Source organism: Python bivittatus, unplaced genomic scaffold (genome assembly GCF_059951505.1).
Source record: "Python bivittatus isolate LINGU-HERP-01145 unplaced genomic scaffold, Pbiv_v1 ctg000580_np1212, whole genome shotgun sequence".
Classification (NCBI taxonomy): Eukaryota; Metazoa; Chordata; class Lepidosauria; order Squamata; family Pythonidae; genus Python; species Python bivittatus.
In genome coordinates this window covers 7,651,921-7,670,857 of record NW_028277087.1, presented here as the reverse complement: position 1 = coordinate 7,670,857, position 18,937 = coordinate 7,651,921, and the positions used below count along the sequence as shown (strand labels likewise).

Here is an 18,937-nt window from a genome sequence, read left to right as displayed (position 1 = left end):
TCCCCCTGGGAAGGTCACAAATGGTGATCACGTGGCCCCAGGATGCTGCAACCGTTCAACTGTGAGCTGGTTGTCAAGTGCTCAGATTTTGATCACATGACCGTGAGGACGCTGCAACTGTCATAAATGTGAGGACCAGTTGTAAGTCACTTTTTAGCACCGTTGTAACTTTGAACAGTCACTAAATGAATGGTTATTAAGTGAGGATTACCTCTATCAGTCAAGAGGCTGAACAGAGATTGTCCTATGATACAAGGTCATGGCTGAGGGATAGGGGGAGGGCATCTTGATATCAAAAGGCAGTTTCCAATAGCCCCCACATTAAGCAACATAATTCTATCCTAACTTTCTCTTACAGCTTTAGAGTTTCATAGCTGAGTGGGATTTTCTTTTCTTCCAACTTTTGGGTGCATCCTACAAAATGTCAAGGTGGTTGTAGAGAACTGTCTAATATATAGTCTGGGTGAAATGTGTTTTTTTTTTCAGCCTCATTAGTCAAATATCAGTTTTTGTGACTGAAATATTATTATGAAGATATATGATGAACACACAGCATTAATTTCATAATCTTTGCAAGTTATAGAAAAAACAAAGAATTACCAAGTGGATGAATTGGTCAGATATGCCACCAACAGCCTTTTAGAATATTAGCCTTTTCCCCGCTCAAATTCAAAAACTGAATTGACATGTGCAGTAGCCTTTAAAATAATAGAGATTGGGGGGGGGGTTAATTGCCCTGACATCTGTTGGGAAACAAACTCTGTCAGGCATGGTTTTACCAGGAAATTTCTGACTTAAGTTGCAGACAAAATTTTCCTCCAGAAGGTGGAAGAAGGCACAAGAAGATCAGTGATTCTTGACTTGATATTTATCAATAGGAAAAACTTAATCAAGGAAATGGAAATAACAGGAACATTGAGAGAAAGCGACTAAGTAAAACTGGAGGTTTTGATTTTAAGGGGAACTAAAGTCAGTTACAGTTAATTTAGAGCAGTGTTTTTCAAACTTGGCAACTTTAAGATATGAGGACTTCAACTCCCAGAACTCCCCAGCCAGTTCTGGAGGTTGAAGTCTACCCATCTTAAAGTTGCCAAGTTTGAAAAAAACAGATTTAGAACAATGATTATGAGGATGCCATGACAGGAGAAGCAAATGGGAAAAAGAACTCAAGAGGCGTGGGAGTTTCTAAAAAAAGAAATAGTGCAATTGGGCAGGGGCAAAAACAGCGGAGGACAGAAGTGTCTCCAGGGTGGTTATGCAAAAAGTTGAATGAAGATCTGAAAACAAAAAAGGGCACAGGTGGAAAGAGAGGAAGGTCACCAATGAAGATGCAAGTGACCCAGAACTGAGGAAAGGTAAAGTTCAGAATAAGCTGAGGTTGATGAAGGCAGCTAGGAACAAGAAAAATGTTTCTTCAGATATTGACTGTTCAGAATCAAAGGAAGAGAAAAGAATCAGTATATCAGCTGCTCGGTGAAAAAGTCAGAAAGCTAACAAAAAAACAAAAAAGCAGAGCTATCCCTCTCTTGCCTTGCTCTAATCCAGCAAGAGGGTCTGGGCTCCCCTAGATAATTGCAAAGGGCAGGACTGAAGTTGGAGACTGAAAGAAATACAGTCAGGGAATATCTACTTTGAATTAAATTTCAGGCCAAATGAATGGCATTTTAGGATATTGGATTTGCTGATGTGTGACTTTGAGAAATCCTGAAGAAAGGGGCAATGCCAGCCATCCAAGAAAGTACCTCTGGAACATTTTCACCACTTAAGTCCTAGGAAGAGCAGTTAAAGGAAATGGGGATGTTTAGCCTCAAGAAAAGAAGATGGGAATTGCAATAGCGCTCTTCAAATACCTGTAAGGATGCTACACTGAAAAAGGGGAAGACTTTTGTTCTCCATATTTCCAGAATGCAGGATGTGGAATAGTGGAAGGCAGTTTCGGCAGAAAGAATAATGGAAAGGAGATTTCCAATGGGATGTTAGACAAAACTTCCTAAGAAAAAGATCAAATCAGTGTGGATCCAATGACCTAAGAAGGTGGTGGTGGGCTCCCCTTCACACAGGGGTGTTCGCAAGGTATGGTCATGAAAGACAAGCTGGTAACCACCAAGCTTTGCCTCTTTTCTATGTGCTTCATGATGCACCTAAGTCAGGTGGAGCTGCAATAGCATCACTATGGCTGCCATCTTGCCTTTTTTGACCATCCCCTGCAGACACCCTGCCTTCATTGGCGCATTCAAGGAAAGGCTAGGCTGCCTGTTTCATGGTTACTTTAATTTGGACTCCTGCAGTGAGCAGAAAGTCAGGCTCGATAGTCAAAAGGTATCCTTGTGATTCTATGAAAGGGCTGCTGCCTCTAAAATCCTACCTCCAGGCCTGGTTCAACCATTATATTAAGTCCTCATGTTGGAATACTGGCTTAACATTATGTTCAAACCTGAATTCTATTGTTTGATTAAGAGCCAGTAGTTAAAATAATCCCGGCGTATTATTAGACAGGATTACCATTTGCATGTGACACATTTGCTGTGGTTAACTAATGAAAGTAGAGGCTCAAAATTAGGGGCTGATACACTCATTTCAACCCTCTACACTTGCTCGCTATGACTGCATAATGGCTCCTCTTGACCTTGTCGGTCTTCTTTCTGGCAGGTGGGGGGCGGTCACCCTGAAGACAGCCTCTCTAGCAATCCTGCTCTCCTCCACAACCATGTTGCTCTCCCTGCCCAGACCAGCTCGCTTCCTGACCTCAGTAGAGGCCAGTCTTCAGATGCCTTTAGCGGTAAGGCTGAGTTGCGCAATCTGGGCACCGAAGCTCAAAATCCCAGTCTCTTGGTTAGTGCAAGGAAGGGTAAGCAGAATGGTTAGGGGGCAGGAGCAACAGCCCTGCAGGAAGATGAAAGCCCTTGGAGTGGGTTGCTTAGGGCAGAGATAAGGAAGGGGAACATGATAGAGGTATATATTGTCATTTTTTGTGTGTAAAATATCTGGGCAGTTTTTTTCTCCCTCTTTCATAATGGTAAGACTTGGGATCATGCACTGAAACTAACAAAGCCTCTCCTGCATGAATTTTTCTAACTCTTACTTCCAGAGTTACCAACATGCTCTGACAGCATACAGTGGGGCAAAAAAGTATTTAGTCAGCCACCAATTGTGCAAGTTCTCCCACTTAAAAAGATGAGAGAGGCCTGTAATTGTCATCATAGGTATACCTCAACTATGAGAAACAAAATGGGGGGGAAAATCCAGAAAATCACACTGTCTGATTTTTAAAGAATTTATTTGCAAATCATGGTGGAAAATAAGTATTTGGTCAATATCAAAAGTTCATCTCAATACTTTGTTATATATCCTTTGTTGGCAATGACAGAGGTCAAACGTTTTCTGTAAGTCTTCACAAGGTTTTCACACACTGTTGCTGGTATTTTGGCCCATTCCTCCATGCAAATCTCCTCTAGAGCAGTGATGTTTTGGGGCTGTCGCTGGGCAATGCGGACTTTCAACTCCCTCCAAAGGTTTTCCATGGGGTTGAGATCTGGAGACTGGCTAGGCCACTCCAGGACCTTGAAATGCTTCTTACGAAGCCACTCCTTCGTTGCCCGGGTGGTGTGTTTGGGATCATTGTCATGCTGAAAGACCCAGCCACGTTTCATCTTCAATGCCCTTGCTGATGGAAGGAGGTGTTCACTCAAAATCTCACGATACATGGCCCCATTCATTCTTTCCTTTACACTGATCAGTCGTCCTGGTCCCTTTGCAGAAAAACAGCCCCAAAGCATGATGTTTCCACCCCCATGCTTCACAGTAGGTATGGTGTTCTTTGGATGCAACTCAGCATTCTCTCTCCTCCAAACACGACGAGTTGAGTTTAGACCAAAACGTTCTACTTTGGTTTCATCTGACCATACGACATTCTCCCAATCCTCTTCTGGATCATCCAAATGCTCTCTAGCAAACTTCAGACGGGCCCGGATATGTACTGGCTTAAGCAGGGGGACACATCTGGCACTGCAGGATTTGAGTCCCTGGCAGCATAGTGTGTTACTGATGGTAGCCTTTGTTACTTTGGTCCCAGCTCTCTGCAGGTCATTCACTAGGTCCCCCCGTGTGGTTCTGGGATTTTTGCTCACCGTTCTTGTGATCATTTTGACCCCATGGGGTGAGATCTTGTGTGGAGCCCCAGATCGAGGGAGATTATCAGTGGTCTTATGTGTCTTCCATTTTCTAATTATTGCTCCCACAGTTGATTTCTTCACACCAAGCTGCTTGCCTATTGCAGATTCAGTCTTCCCAGCCTGGTGCAGTCTACAATTTTGTTTCTGGTGTCCTTCAACAGCTCTTTGGTCTTGGCCATAGTGGAGTTTGGAGTGTGACTGAGGTTGTGGACAGGTGTCTTAACAAGGTCAAACAGGTGCCATTACTACAGGTAACGAGTGGAGGACAGAGGAGCCTCTTAAAGAAGTAGTTACAGGTCTGTGAGAGCCAGACATCTTGCTTGTTTGTAGGTGACCAAATACTTATTTTCCACCATGATTTGCAAATAAATTCTTTAAAAATCAGACAATGTGATTTTCTGGATTTTTTTGGTCATTTTGTCTCTCATAGTTGAAGTATACCTGTGATGAAAATTACAGGCCTCTCTCATCTTTTTAAGTGGGAAAACTTGCACAATTGGTGGCTGACTAAATACTTGTTTGCCCCACTGTATTTCACAAGTGAAATGTCGGCCTCTTGCAGAATTAGAGTCTAGGTTTTCTGTTTATTACTTGAGGAGAGGAACCGAAAGGAATGGACTCTTGTCTATGAAACTAATCCCCTCTCTTTGTGTGCGTCTGCCACTCAGAGTCCAAAATTATGCTGAAGATCTTCCACTTAGATCAGGTTGTAGGCGAGGAGAAAGGGTGATTTTCCTACATTTTTTATTTCCTCCCTGGGTCAACCTTGTACTTGGTTGGGTTTCATTGCAGGCTTGACTGGGGGCCTGGGAAGGGCCAGCGTCTCGTCAGGCACCAGCGAGATCAAGCGAGAGGACAAGGAGGAGGATGAAAACACGTCAGTGGCTGATAATTCAGAAGAGGAGAAAAAGGAACTGAAGCCATCTCGAAACAGAACAAGGTGCTCACTAAACAGGTCTCAGCCTTTCTCTCTCCCCTTTGGAGGCTAACTGGGCAGGACCTTCAAGACCTGACCTTCAGAGAGGAAAGCCTAAGGCAAAATATCTTCCTCCAGAGTATTTTAAGTGTTGGAGGGGATCCACCCACAATTTTCAAACTTCTAGGGACCTACAACAAATAGTAAAGGGCCAACTTCTTTGCTTTGCAAAAGTGGGGCAGGTTGTCTTGTTGGAGAAATGAATCAGGAGGAAACCCCATCTAATTTTCCAGCTCAGGCAATTAGTTTGGCTGGGTAATTTAAAGATGATAAAAGATACTGGTGTTTTTCAAATTAACTTTTGGTTTTATTTTCAAATTCTGCTACTCTTCCCTGAGAAATTGTGGAGGAGCAGAACACTTTATTCCATTCTTCCCAGATAGCTGAGTTAGGGGCTTTTAGTTCTACCTCTCTTCCCTGACCCTTTGTCCCATCTGCCATTTCCCTGCAAAGGTTCTGGGTAGAGGAAGAAGGTGTGACGTACTTGCTTGAGCCTCTCCTTTACCTCAGACAAATGTCAAATGTGCTCTAGAACAGCCAATCCAAATTTTGTTTAGGGAATATGGCTTCACTAAGAACATTTTTGGGCCATGTCAGGCATACATTTAGTAAATACTGACTAAAGGTGGGAAAGTGGATTAATTTCTACCCTTCCATTTCAATGATCTTCTAAAAAACCACTGTTGGGATATGTTTGTTTTCTGTTGCGTGTGCATGTATGGGTGCGCACCTGTGTGTATTGTATGTATTACAGTTTTCCTTTTTTTGTTTTTTTTTGTGAACATATTCCGGTGCTGAGGTGTGCACACAAGAAAAATGTCCCCCCTTCTCCTTGTTTCATTCTTATTTCAAATTATCAGTCAAGATGAGGATGAGGAAGACGACCTTCTTCCCCCAGAGCAAAAAGCCGAGCGAGAGAAAGAGAGGCGGGTGGCCAATAATGCTCGGGAGCGCCTGCGGGTCCGCGACATCAACGAGGCCTTTAAAGAGCTTGGGCGCATGTGCCAGCTACACCTTAACAGCGAAAAACCACAGACCAAACTGCTAATCCTACATCAGGCTGTGTCGGTTATTCTGAATCTGGAACAACAAGTTAGAGGTCAGTGGAGGCTTCCGATGTGGTGACGTTTCGGAACGGCATGGGGCTGTCTGTCTTATCCTTTCAACCTTGCCCCGGCCCACAGTCGTGGGAAGGCCTGCCCGATGCTCTCCATCCTGCTGACGTTTCCCTGCATCCTTTTTTATGATGATGCCTTAGTTTGGTTTTGTGTTTTACTTCTCTGTTCCATTTTTTTTGCATCCCCTGTTATTCCTGTGTTGCATTTGGAATAAGAAATAAGCTGCACTTTCTGCATGCCAGCCAACCTCGTGCCTGTGCGGGGACTCTGCTTCTCTCTCCCTTCTTCCCTGCTCTGCTGCCTAGGGCTGTAAAGAGCAGCCCACCCTCAACCTGAGCGCTTCGTTGCTATATATCGGGAGAGGGCGGTTTCTGGAAAGATCACGTTTCTCATGCATACGGAGGATGAGTTCACAACAAATCCATCTATATCATATCATTCTTCTCAATTGGAACTCTCCTGTAATTCCTTCCCTCTCCAGCCCCTGCCTACTAGAACGTTTTCTTACATACCTCTTAAGTAGTAAACTGTAGGTTTAGTGTTTGGGAAATCCTCAACATTGAAAGCAAATGGTACCGTTTTCCAAGTTACGATCTCTGCTTCCCCATTCAAGATCTTGTTTTTAAGAAACTTTGGTGGGAGCATTTCTCACCCTGTGGTGAAAGTTCCCTGTAAAAAATATATTTCTTCAAAGCCCTCTGTCTAGAATAGTCTCAGGACAGGTGTTTTGTAGACTGTGGTGAGAGTGACTCCCTCTGCCCATCACAGGAATGACTGAATTCGGAGCATGAATGAGATACCTTGACAAAGAGAACAGGGGACGTACGTCTGGGAGACGCAGCGGGGCCCAAGCTTGTGGTAGTTTTTAGATCTGACAGTAGCACCCTGAAGCAGTGAAAGATGCTCAGAAAACGTGGGATTTTACTTACGTCGAAATGTGTGAGGTTCTGACTTTGAAGGTCATTTTCTGTCTATAACCCGAGTCTCCCAACCCCACCCTGGTTCCAGATCCCAACTTAACCTCAGGAGCCATCACACCTCCAGAGATAGAATTCAAGGACCACAGTCCCAACCTTTGGGATTCTGGAATGCAGAAGGGTCCCTGATGAAGGGAGGGAAGGGAATTGGAAATGGGTCTCTGCAGCTACCCTAGAGGGAGGTGGACTCCCACCAAGTGTAGCTGGGCTAACTTTTCTGCTGGGAATGCCTGTAAACGCTTGGCTGTGCATGTGAGCATTTAACCTTCCTTTCTTGGGACCCACCCCATGGGGGCATCTTGACAGGTTTTCTCTTCCTCCTCTTCAAGAGAGGCGGCTGTATTTACCATCAAGATTCACAGCCTGTGTTGTACTCTGCTGTCATGTTGCAATGCTGGGATTCATTTATGCTTCTCTCTCTCTCTCTCTCTCTCTTTCTCTCTTTCCCCCCTTTTTTTTCCTTTTTGCCTGTCATAACATGTATAACTTTTATTTTCCTTGTCCAATGTTTTCTTGTTCTTCTCCCCTTCTCCCCCATCCTTTACCTGCTTTCCTACAGACAGTCCCCAGCCGTGACCTCTCGGTGGTTCCCACCCTCTACCTTGTACTTGCTGCTTGCTCAAAGAGAGAAAAAACAGGAGTGGGGAAGTGGGTTGGTGCAGGGAGCAGGAAAGGAAAGGAACAATCTGTGAGTGGAAGAGTTGGCGCATGGTCCTGTCATCTGGATTTCTTGCTCTTTGTTTTTTGATTTCAAAAAATACATATAATTTTACCTGGGGTAGAAGATTGGTGAAGTTGTGCCTTGACTGATCAGCAGTTGGCATTCCTACATTTAATCCACCTGAAAAAATATTTTCCAATTGGATATTTTTGATCCCTTGGGCATTTTTATCAGAGAGCTTAAGAAGGGAGAGAATCCATTAGATGAGGTTCGTATTTCTGAGAGCTGACATCTGTTTTCCTAGAAAAAGCAGCCAATTATATTTTCTCCAGCAAAAACTCAGTGAAGATTGAGGAAGTTAGAACTGGAGCCTCACTAAACACAGACTTCTACTTCTTATAGTACCTTGGATGGGTTTTCTGCAGGACTTTCTCTTCTCCCTTTCAGTCCCCCCCAATTACCAAGAACTGATTATGTTATTATCCTTTCAAAACTAAGCTACCTTATTTTATAAATGCCAAGAAACTGCGGAACATCTGGCTGGCCTAACTTGGGCAACACAACAACTGATAGCTGTTCTCAATACTCTGATATAGTTAAGTTTGCTTTGGGATAAGAGCAAGCTTGCAGAGAGTTACTGTAGCATATGAAAGGATTGGATTCCTTCTGTGACAGGGACCAGTGAGCCAGAGTTAAATGCAACCCCAAGAGTCTGGACATTGCTTCAAGAATGTTCTGAATGCTTTAATTTTCTTTGCTATAGTCTTCAATCTATACTTCTTCAAATCACAATTAACGATTACAATTCCTGTTGGATTTGGGTACATAGGTTTATTTTTAAATTGAATCTGACAACCCTTCAAAGTAATCATTAACTTAAAATGTGGCCCTTACTTGGAAATAAGTCCTGTTGCCTTCAATGGGACTTGCTTCTAAGCAGTATTGATAACTCACAAGCAGGTATAACAAAGTGGTTTGGTTTCTATTTAACCAGACCATGGTTATTATTGGCATAATAACAGTCAACTTGGTTAATTTCAGATTTGGTTACTTCTTCTGTGATTTAGTGTGTTGTGAATACAGTTTGCTTGGATAATTTGTAGTTCAGTCTATTATGTGTTAATTCTGGGATAATGGGTTTAATTCTGTAATTCAGATTAGTAAACTATGTGAATCTATACTTTGCCTGATTTTTTTTAAGGCATACCAGAAAGGGATGGCACTTAAGTCATAAAGAAAAGCCCTACATTTTTAGCCACAATTTTTAAACCCATTGGATCAAAAATTCATTCTGGATTTAGGCTGAATTCCCAGGCAAGTTCTTAAGAAAATCCAGACTATCATTTAATAGTGAAGCCTACGCAGAAGGGCTGTCTTAAGAAGTTTCCCAAGTAGTTAATGGATCACTGGAAAGATAAAGTAGCTGACCAGGTTGTCTCGGGTGGTTCTGGATATTAAAAATCAAGAGATAACAATTACCAGGTTTGGATATGACTCTGGTTTGTCTTTTGTAGCTTAGAAGGTTGGAAATGAAGACCCCACAAAAATATACCCTAACTCTGCTTTGCTGGTTAAGAAAAGGGTTACTTAATTCCAGGTTATGTGGGGGCCTAGAATTGTGCCCTCACGCACTATTTCAGTAGGACATCTTCTTTTCATGTGCAAAATGGTTGCCTCGTATCCTCAGTTCATTGGGGACATCCACCACGCCTTGTCAGATGAAGGCAATTATACCTACCTTTTCAAGGTTTTCTTTTCTTCTTTTTTGTTTCTTTTTTTGCTCTGGGGAAAAAGGCTGCCCCTGTATGAAAACAGGGATCATGGATGTGATGGGGCTGGTGGGGAAGGGAAAAGGACTCCCTTGGTTCAATCATGCCAAGAGTTTAAGATGCTGCCAATGCTCATAACTGTTTTAGATGGGATCAATCTTGATGCCTGTTTTGGTGGCTTGGGGGAAGAGGGACAACATTTCTGATGAGCTAGCTGTGCTTTTTTAGGTGGAGATCCTTCCGGGGCTAATAGCAAAACCTGCAGGGGTGCTTTGCAGACAAGGGAACACTTTGCAGTGTTCTGAGCTACTTCAAGGAAGCTGATGTGCCCACCCTCCCCTTGAGGAGGCCACAGTAGAGTGGGTGGCAGGTCTTTCTACTCTGCTGTTAGTGATGCAACTCTGAAGGGCAGTGGGCAAAATGTATGGCTTCATTGAGTTGAAGGCAAGGGCTGATGAATGACCAGGACCATGTTTCCAGGTATTTGGTTGAATCCCAGTTAGAGATCTAGAGCAGATGATAAGGAAACTTGAGAGTGAAGAGAACCTTTCTTCTCTGCCAGTACCAGTGGACAATACCAAGCAGAATAGTTTGATCTGGTATAAGACAGTTTTTGTTTCTTCTGCATGGACTCTATTCATGGCAGGTGTTGGTAGGCACTTCACAAAGACAGTTGCCAGTTGTGGCTTTCTTTTCCTTTCTTGAATGACCCTCTTCCTTTCTCATTCTACTTTCACACCTATGTCAGTGCAGTGGTTTTCCCATTAACTGAGGATCACTTAGGGCAATGATGTCCAAACTTGGCCACTTTAAGATGAGTGGACTTCAACTCCCAGAATTCCCCAGCCAGCCATGGGCATTCAACAAATGAAGTTTAAGTTTAGAATGATGGGATTCAGATTTCAGAAGAGAGGCCACATTCAAACATGCAAGCTAAGCAACAGTGCTAGAGAATCTTGACCTAATGAGGAGCATTCTGGAGAATATTGTCCAGATGTTTCTCTCTCACTCCTTCTACTAGCTAGAGCAACTCAATAAAAGTTAAACAGCAAGAAAAGGCTTAATGAACCAAAACACAAACCAAAGTTTGTTCTTGACTTAAAATTTCTGTATTGTATGGGATTGACAATCCAGGAGATGACTTTTTCTTATTGTTTCTTTAGCTGCTTTTACCAGCAAGGAGAAATCAAGTAGGAGTGATGGAATAGAATGTATCAGCATGCATTTCACAGTCTATAAATCAGATTCTCTGGAATCTGGTTCATTGCTTTCTGTAGTTATGCCATTTATGTGTTGGATCTTGTATTTCATTGGGTGGTCCACCATAGGCAATTTGATCTTTGTTGCTTGCATTGGGGACTCATGGTAGAGGAGCAAAAAGTGAAGTATGAGGATCCATTTCCTGAGGACATTTTGGATGGGCTGGGTAACCTTTGTGTACCATTTTTAATTTTTATTTTATTTTTTGCCTTTGAGGGGTCATGGCTGGTGTTTAAGTGGCATCACAGACCATTTGTTTTATTTTGGGGGATGGGGGCAATTACAAGGTTCTACACTCCTATGAAACCTTCTTGTTGCTTAAACATGCAAACAACTATACCATCAAAAGGCACCATCTGAGGGTGCTCTGGAGGCCGCAAAATGGTATGGGGGCTGCAGGCTGTGGCCTGCCCACCATTTTTACAAACAGTTGTTTTTAATGCCTTAATTTGGATTTTACTTCTTTTCCTTCCTTTCTCAAGCAGAGAGAAAGGCATTGCAAGTTTGATTTTTAATTCGCGAAGAAAAAAACACGAATGCACAATACAGACTCCTAATGTTTAAGGCTTAATTCTTTATTATAGCAGTGGGGAACCTGTTGTTCTGCAGATACTGTTGAGCTGTGATTCCCACCAGCCACGATCTTCGGGGTGGGCAAGAAGTTCCCCACCTTTGCATTACTGATTGGTTTGTTGTTTGTAAACTGATTCTCTCAAGTTGCAAAGGGGAGTCATACCTTTAGCTTCAAGTGTAATGGTTTCATCTGATGAAGGAAGGAATTAATTTCATGTGAAGTTTTCTGTTTCTTTAAGTAATAATTCAAAAACTGACCGTCTAGGAAATAAAGGGCACACAGACATTAATCTTGCCCTAGAGTCTGGCAGCTTCTTATCTCTGAGGTGTAATTCAAGGGGTCTCCTACAATCAATTGGCCTGGCCCATCTTGGCTTGAAGTTGCTGTGGACATTTTTCCACCACACCTTGGCACCGTCCCCATCTCTCTTCCCCACCCCGATTCCCGAGTCACTTTTTGCTCCCTGACTAACCCCTGTGGTGCTGTGTGAACCCAGCAGTACGGATGAGGCGCTATCACTGGAGGACAAAGATCTGAGGGACCGGGAGAGGCGGATGGCCAATAATGCCAGGGAGAGGGTGCGCGTACGGGACATTAACGAGGCCTTTAAAGAGCTGGGACGCATGTGCCAGATGCACTTAAAAACAGACAAAGCACAGACCAAACTCATCATCCTTCAGCAAGCAGTGCAAGTCATTCTAGGCTTGGAGCAGCAAGTACGAGGTACGGCGCTAGGGGTCTCCCCCACCCTGAGGTCATTCATTCTCTTGCATGGGCGGGAGGCTGTCTCTTTCTGGGGATGTCCCAGACGTGCCTTTATTCGCATGAGTGTGTCCTATGCCTGTCCCTTCCGTCCTTTGCTCTGGGCACTTAGTTGAGCGATTCTGGTTGGAATGTGTTCTTTGGTTTTGCTTTGCTTTACTGCTCTGTTGGCTGCAAATTGACCACAGCAGAAATGATCCCCGAAGGACTGAGGATCATTCTTCGTCAACACCATCTGCTAAACAGCCCATGACTTTTCAGAGGTGGGAGTACACAGAGTCTTAAGTATATCCATCCAGACCTGCTATCCAGAGCACTGTGGCCTGCTTCAAGGGCTGTAAAAAGGCTGATCACAAGGTGGCGGCAAAGCGTGAGAATTGCCTGTTTCTCTTTGCTGCCATGTAGTGATCATCTGCACTGATAGCAGCCCAGACCTGGTAGTTGTAGCCTTGGGTGACTGCAGCTCCCCCAAAAACTGCTGTTTCCCGTGCTGGGACACTTTCTCTCGCTCGCGCAGCATGTATGTTCATTCTCTGTTTTTCCACTCCTAACGCTTCTTGGGGAGGACGGCAGAAAGAATGTGGTCATTGCAAGATATTTACCCTGGGTCTAGGTTTTCTCCTCCTTCCCATGGCCTGTGTCTTTTCTGTTTGTCTCAGAACGCAATCTGAACCCTAAAGCGGCTTGCTTGAAACGTCGTGAAGAGGAGAAAGTGTCTGGTGTGGTGGGCGATCCCCAGATGGCACTTTCAGCATCTCATGCAGGTTTAGGAGATGGACACAACCCCGTGGGACATATGTAAAGGTACTTCCTCCTGGGACCTGTTGTGGGGCTGTTCTTGAAGGGACAAAATGGAACATGCAGCTCCTTCATATGTGATATGTGCGTTTCTTTCACATGCATGTTGCTCATGACTTGATCCCTGACATGGGAGCAGGAGGGGGCAAAATCCACCAGGAATTTCTGCTAATGGACATCATTTAAATCAACAGCTGGTTTCCTCCAGGTATGGTGGAACTTCAGAATTCTGAGCCAGCTTGATCATCAAGTCCACAGGATGACCTTGAGAACAGCCATGTTCTCTTAGTCTCGGTTGCCTCACAGCATTGCTGTGTGGATTAAAATGGAAAGCTTTACTTATCTGTGAAAACGTACAGTCTGCTTTTCCACCCACTGTTCCTCAAACTATTAATACAGTTATTTAGACTTAATACCGTAAAATATAACAAGGGGTGTCATGAGAGAGTGAACATCAGTCTATACAGCGAGAGTTTATTCACTTAAAAAATGGAATTCTCAAACAAGAGCCACACAGAGAAGCCTTTAGGTCCTGTGAATCCTTATTTGCAAGGAACCCTGGAAAAGGGCCTATTGAGTCAGATCATAATGCACAAGCAGGGTTATTGGGAGGAAGAATCACTCCTCAAACTACCTTGTCTCCCCCAGGGCATTAGCTGAGGATACATGACAAGTCTTCTGTGCCAAGATGGGAAAATATTTGAGAATGACCACAGATGACATGACATAAAAGTAACAAATGATTTACCATAGCACAGTGTGGAACTGAAACCTTTCCATACTGAAGGCCCCTGATATTCCAGTTTAAAAAGATAACAACTGATGGGAAGGATCCTTCTGCACTTCACTTTGGAGAGTCACCGCCAGTCAGTATAGACAACTGACTCCTTGATTTTGTTTATTTACTGTCAGACCCAGAAACAACTCCCTGTGGTTTATATCATGAACACCAACAAAAACACCACTCTACCATAGCACAATAGGTGGAGTGGGGACCATTCACTCCCTCAAAGGCCCTCCAGAGCACTTCTTTGTCTGGAAGGTCAACAGTGAGGGCAATAACCTAATTTCCAGAGAGGGATCTCTTCCATAACGTGGGGGCTGCAACTGAAAAATAGTGCCTGCAAGCTCTGGCCCTGCTCATCATCTGTCAGCAAGTCCATCTTGGACAAGAGAAGCAGAGAAGGCCATTTTGGGCAGAGAAGGCCATTTTGTATATAGCTTGACACCAAGTCAGGTAGGGTGCAGTACTGTGATGGAAGGACTCACCGTCTAGTGAAGGCGGTTTCTTATAATTATAAAACAGTGTTTCTCATCCTTGACGGCTTTAATTCCTTTAGAATTCTGGGAGCTGAAGTCCACACATCTACATCTATAACTATAACTATATCTAATTTTTATTAAAAAAAATTTAAAAGGAAGATAAAAACTAATACAAACTAATATAAAGTAAGAAAAAGAAAAAGAAAGAAATCAAAGAGAAAGCTAAAAATGCAAGAATGGGGAAAAAAGTAAAAGAAAAATAGAAAAGAAAGAAAAAAGATAAAAAGTAGCTTCTGATCTTCTTTACAGCAGTTATAAGTACAATTATAAATTTGCCTCTTACTCTGTGGTTACAAGATAACTCTCTTCTTTCTATAATCTATCCTATCTCATCATCAAAACCATAAATCATAAGTTCATTTTTTTGTTTTACGTAAAAAGTCCATAAGAGGTTTCCAGTCAGCAATAAATGTAGCTATTGTCTTTTCTCTGATCAAAGAAGTCAGTTTAGCCATCTCAGCAAGTTCCATCATCTCAACCAACATTCCTCCATTGTGGATTATTTATTTATTAAATTTATATGCCACCCATCTCCCCCAGAGAACCGAATCTTTCCATCTTTGTGCATGCAATAACCTCACGGCAGTTACCATGTACAAAAACAAAGTTCCATTACATTATTTGTGCTTTCAGTGAAGTGTAAATCAATCTTACCCATTTTATAAAGTTCTGTCCAAAATTCATATCTTCCAAAACCTTGAACAAGAAAGCCCACTCAAACTGTCAAAGGCCTTCTCTGCATCTAAGAAAATCAATGTGGCTTGTTTTGCATTATGTTGCTTCAAATATTCCAAAATGTCCAACACATTTCTAACATTGTCCTTTAACTGTCTTTTAGGTGAATACCCACATTGATCCTCATGAATAAATTCTTGCGAAATTGTTTTCAGTCTATTAGCTAGAATCATTGTGAACAACTTGTCATTATTCAAGAATGATATTGGCCTCTAGTTTCTTGTTAAAGTCATATCTCATCCCTCTCTATGTAGTAGTGTTATATTGCTCTCTTTCCAACTCCCTGGCATTTTTCCTCCCTGTAAGATAGAGTTCATCGTGTTTTGTAAGGGCTGTAAAACTTCATCCTCAAAAGAGTTATAAGAAGAAGCTTGTAATCCATCTGGTCCAGGCACCTTTCCTAGTTTAATCTTTTTTATAGCTTGAAGGGAAGTTTCTGAAAAGGGAAGTCTACGCATCTTGAAGTTGCCAAGGTTGAGAAACACTGGTATAAAATAAAATTAGGATGCTGAAGACAGAAGTTCTTCTGTAGAACCTAGCTGGTTGCTTCTGCTGTTCCTTATAAAGTGATCTGTATAGAACAACAGGCTTTCTATATCGTTTCCTCTTGTCTCTTTTCAGATGATTTCTCTCCTTCACCTGGAAGCTGATGTCTGCAGGAAGAAGGGAGGACTGTATCATTCACACACCCCTGCTGGGTGTCCACGCCAGAAACTGCAGTCTTGTTGAAATACTGACATGGCAATGGAAATTCAGTGTGCTCAAAAGAACTTTTTTTCCTCCACCAGAAAGGAAAAGCAACAACTTTATCCAAAAAAACAAAAACAAACCCAACAGCAAAGATTGCCTTAACTGTATATTCTGGAACTGTCAATGCATATCTTTCAGTGGGAGGTGGGGGGAGAGTTATAAGTGGCTTGTGTTCACAAAAGGCCAGCAGAAGAAATTGTGCCTATGCGTTTCTTTTTCTTTTTCTTTTTTCTTTTTTTTTTAAAAGAACATTAGTTACAATAATTTTTTAAATGTAGAACAAACATAGTAATGCCTTTTTTTGTTTTTTTAAAGCTTCCTTTGCATCTCTGTTTTGTAAGCAACAACAAAAAAAAATGTAAAAAGAGAGAGAGAAAGAGACTTGACTGATTCCCCATGCCTTTTTCTGCTGCTGTTTCTATAGTTAATGTTGCATATTATTTTTTAAATAAGATCAACCAGAAATATTAAAAGTTTGTATTAAGAGACTGGATGTTTTTTAAAAAAAAAAAAGAAAAGAAACGAAAGAAGAGGTTGGTACAAGAGAGATTGTGTTTTGGCTCTGAGAGAGTCACGTGCATTTAGCTAGGCAGGTTAATAAAATCTTCACTTGGCTAGTAGCTTCTATGATTTAAAGAGAGAGCAAGAGAGAAAGAGAGAGAGAGAATCTGCCGATATCATCTCACTTCCTTTTTGCCACGTGGAATATTGGAGGGGTTGGAGGGAGAGGGCAAATGAATCCATCAGCTGCTAGTCTGTGTGTCTTGTGGCTTTTCATCCAAAGGATGTACCCAGTAGCAATTCTTGGAAGCTTTCTGTTTTGTCCTGCCCTCTCCCATCTTCCTCGCCACCCAATTTACAGTCCCTTCTAACAAAAGAAAAAGAACAACACACAGCATTTCTGAACATTTGCCAGAAAACATGGATTTGAATCGGGTGGCAGCGTCTGGGAACTCGCAAAAGTAGTCTTCGGAAGGCCCTAAGGACGCGGAGAACCACTTGCCTTTTTTAAGCACCGGCACAAATTGATGTGGAACAAAAGGAAGCAAAAGATCCTGGCAGGTTATAATCAGAACAAAGACCTCACGGGAGAAAAGGAACAAGAAAGCCTCGTCCAGCAAATATATATATATATTTATATATATCCAGCAAATATATATAAATACATATATATCCAGAGAGGGAGAGGGAGACACGTGCCGTGCAGAGTCCCAAGTCGCTGTTGTGAAAACACACCTAGACACACAGTCATGCACACACCAAAGAAGATGCATCAACGAACTCTCGTATCCAGCATGGCAATGCTCCATGGGTATTCAGAACACACTGCCATCACCGTTGCATTTCAGCAGCCCAGAACATGCTGGCGGGGCTGATCAAACTCTCCCCTGCTCCCTGCATGCTCTTGTGGAAGATCTTCCCCCTCTTTTCATGGACAGTGAAGGACAAGGTGGATGTCTCCCTGATTCCAGAGAAGTCCCTGTAAGACTGCCCCACACCAGGGGAGGGGCCGAGTAAGAAAGGCGTCCTGTGGCCCCTCTGCAAGGGTCCGATTCACCCCTTTGTCATTCCTCTGTTTGGCAGCCGACGCGTAGCTAAAGTATTGCCTTGGGTTACTAGGTACTTGGAGCTAGCCGAAGGGAGCGTGGTCTCCAAACGTGAGCCACCACATTCTCACCGCCTGTCGCTTTTTACAACTGGAGAAGAGGATGTAGCATCTGCTGGTAACCATGCAGCCGCTTCTCTTTCCTCTAATGCCATTGAGAGAGGTTTACCATAAAGGGCTCCGTGGGGGTGACTCCTGCTGAATCTGCAAAATGTCTGCCTCGACCTCTCTAAAAAAGAGAAAAGGCCAGACATTGTACCCTTCTATTACGAAGGATACCCTGTAGAACTAGCTGAGCGAAGCTGACAGTGGTCTCCTCTGCTTGTCATCTCCTCTGACCTAATTGCAGAGTTCTTGTTTTCCGACCGCAGGAGTGGGCATATGTTCAATGCGGCTCTTCTGCACAAAACTGGAAGTAGGAGGAAAGTTCTCAAGGAAGTAGGAGAGGAAAAACTCTGTGCCAGCCTGGCGAAGGTCACCCGGAGAACCCTGCCCTTCCCTCTGTTCCCTCTTTCTGCTCCATGGGCCAATTTGGAAAGCAGGATGGGGTTGACGCTGGGTCCAAATGGCTTTGCACAGACTGAGTGTGCAGAATGGCATGTGCAATCCCACAGGGGAAAGCCTCGTGTGGCTACAACTATGTTTCATACCACCACCTTGGCGATGTGGTGGTGCAAAGCAGAAAGGGTGGCCGTGTCCTCCTAGTGCCAGATCTTCCCAAATCTCTTTCTAGTCCACCAGCATGAAACGAGCTTTTCCTTTAATTATTTTTTGTTTTTTGTTTTGTTTTGTTTTGATTGCTTAAAAGTATTTCTGTTGAAAGGGGAGCACCTTTCCAAGGGTATGTCTACACTACAAGCTCTAAGCCAGTTTCAGACCGGTTTAACTGTCTGGAGGAATCCTGCAGGTTGATGAGGATGCTAAGAGCTCTTGGCTCATGATTGTCCTCTCATTCCCAACAGGACCCTCCTCTTAGGACTACAATCTGCAGGTTCCCTTTATTTGGAAGCTGCTGTAGCTAGAAACGGGTTTGAAACAAGTTTAGGTTTGTGATATAGATATGTCCCAAAGTCTCTTGGGATATTTATTTCTCTGGGGGAGGGGGGAATTGTGGGGTTTAGGAGACAAAAAGGGACAAACAGAAAAAAAAAAAAGTTGTGGGGCAAAACAACGTCATGGGAAAATGTAATGTGTTTTGTTAACAAAAATAGGGGTTCAAGCAATGCAGAGAACAAAATGTAACTTGATTCCCGTTAAGATATATTTTTTTAGAAGGGATGGGGAAGGCTGTATATCTTTCAGCCCTTGTAGATTGTTTTAAGGGTTCTTTTGTTATTACAGCTTTTTTTTATATTAAAAAATGATTTTTTTGCTTTTGAGGGGGTAGCCCCAAGCCAGATACAGTTAATCATGGCAATGTCTTATGGAAATGAATGGACTAACTTGAGACCTTAAG

The 18,937-nt window shown here is 42.9% G+C and overlaps 1 protein-coding gene across 21 annotated transcripts in view; it reads left to right on the top strand.

The window, feature by feature from the left end:
- Positions 1-16,393, top strand: part of TCF3 (transcription factor 3) — a 105,172-nt gene extending 88,779 nt beyond the window's left edge. For 6 of the 21 annotated variants that reach the window (XM_088149484.1, XM_088149481.1, XM_088149482.1 and 3 more), the window contains 5 exons: positions 2,650-2,779; positions 4,965-5,127; positions 6,009-6,247; positions 12,929-13,073; positions 15,747-16,393. In XM_088149484.1, the coding sequence (XP_088005610.1) occupies positions 2,650-2,779; positions 4,965-5,127; positions 6,009-6,247; positions 12,929-13,071 (675 nt within the window). In that variant the 3' untranslated portion in view covers positions 13,072-13,073; positions 15,747-16,393. Of the gene's footprint in view, positions 1-2,649; positions 2,780-4,964; positions 5,128-6,008; positions 6,248-7,802; positions 13,074-15,746 lie in introns of those variants that run through there. The other 15 variants (XM_088149498.1, XM_088149495.1, XM_088149490.1 and 12 more) reach the window with 9 other exon arrangements.
- Positions 16,394-18,937: the final 2,544 nt, after the last annotated feature.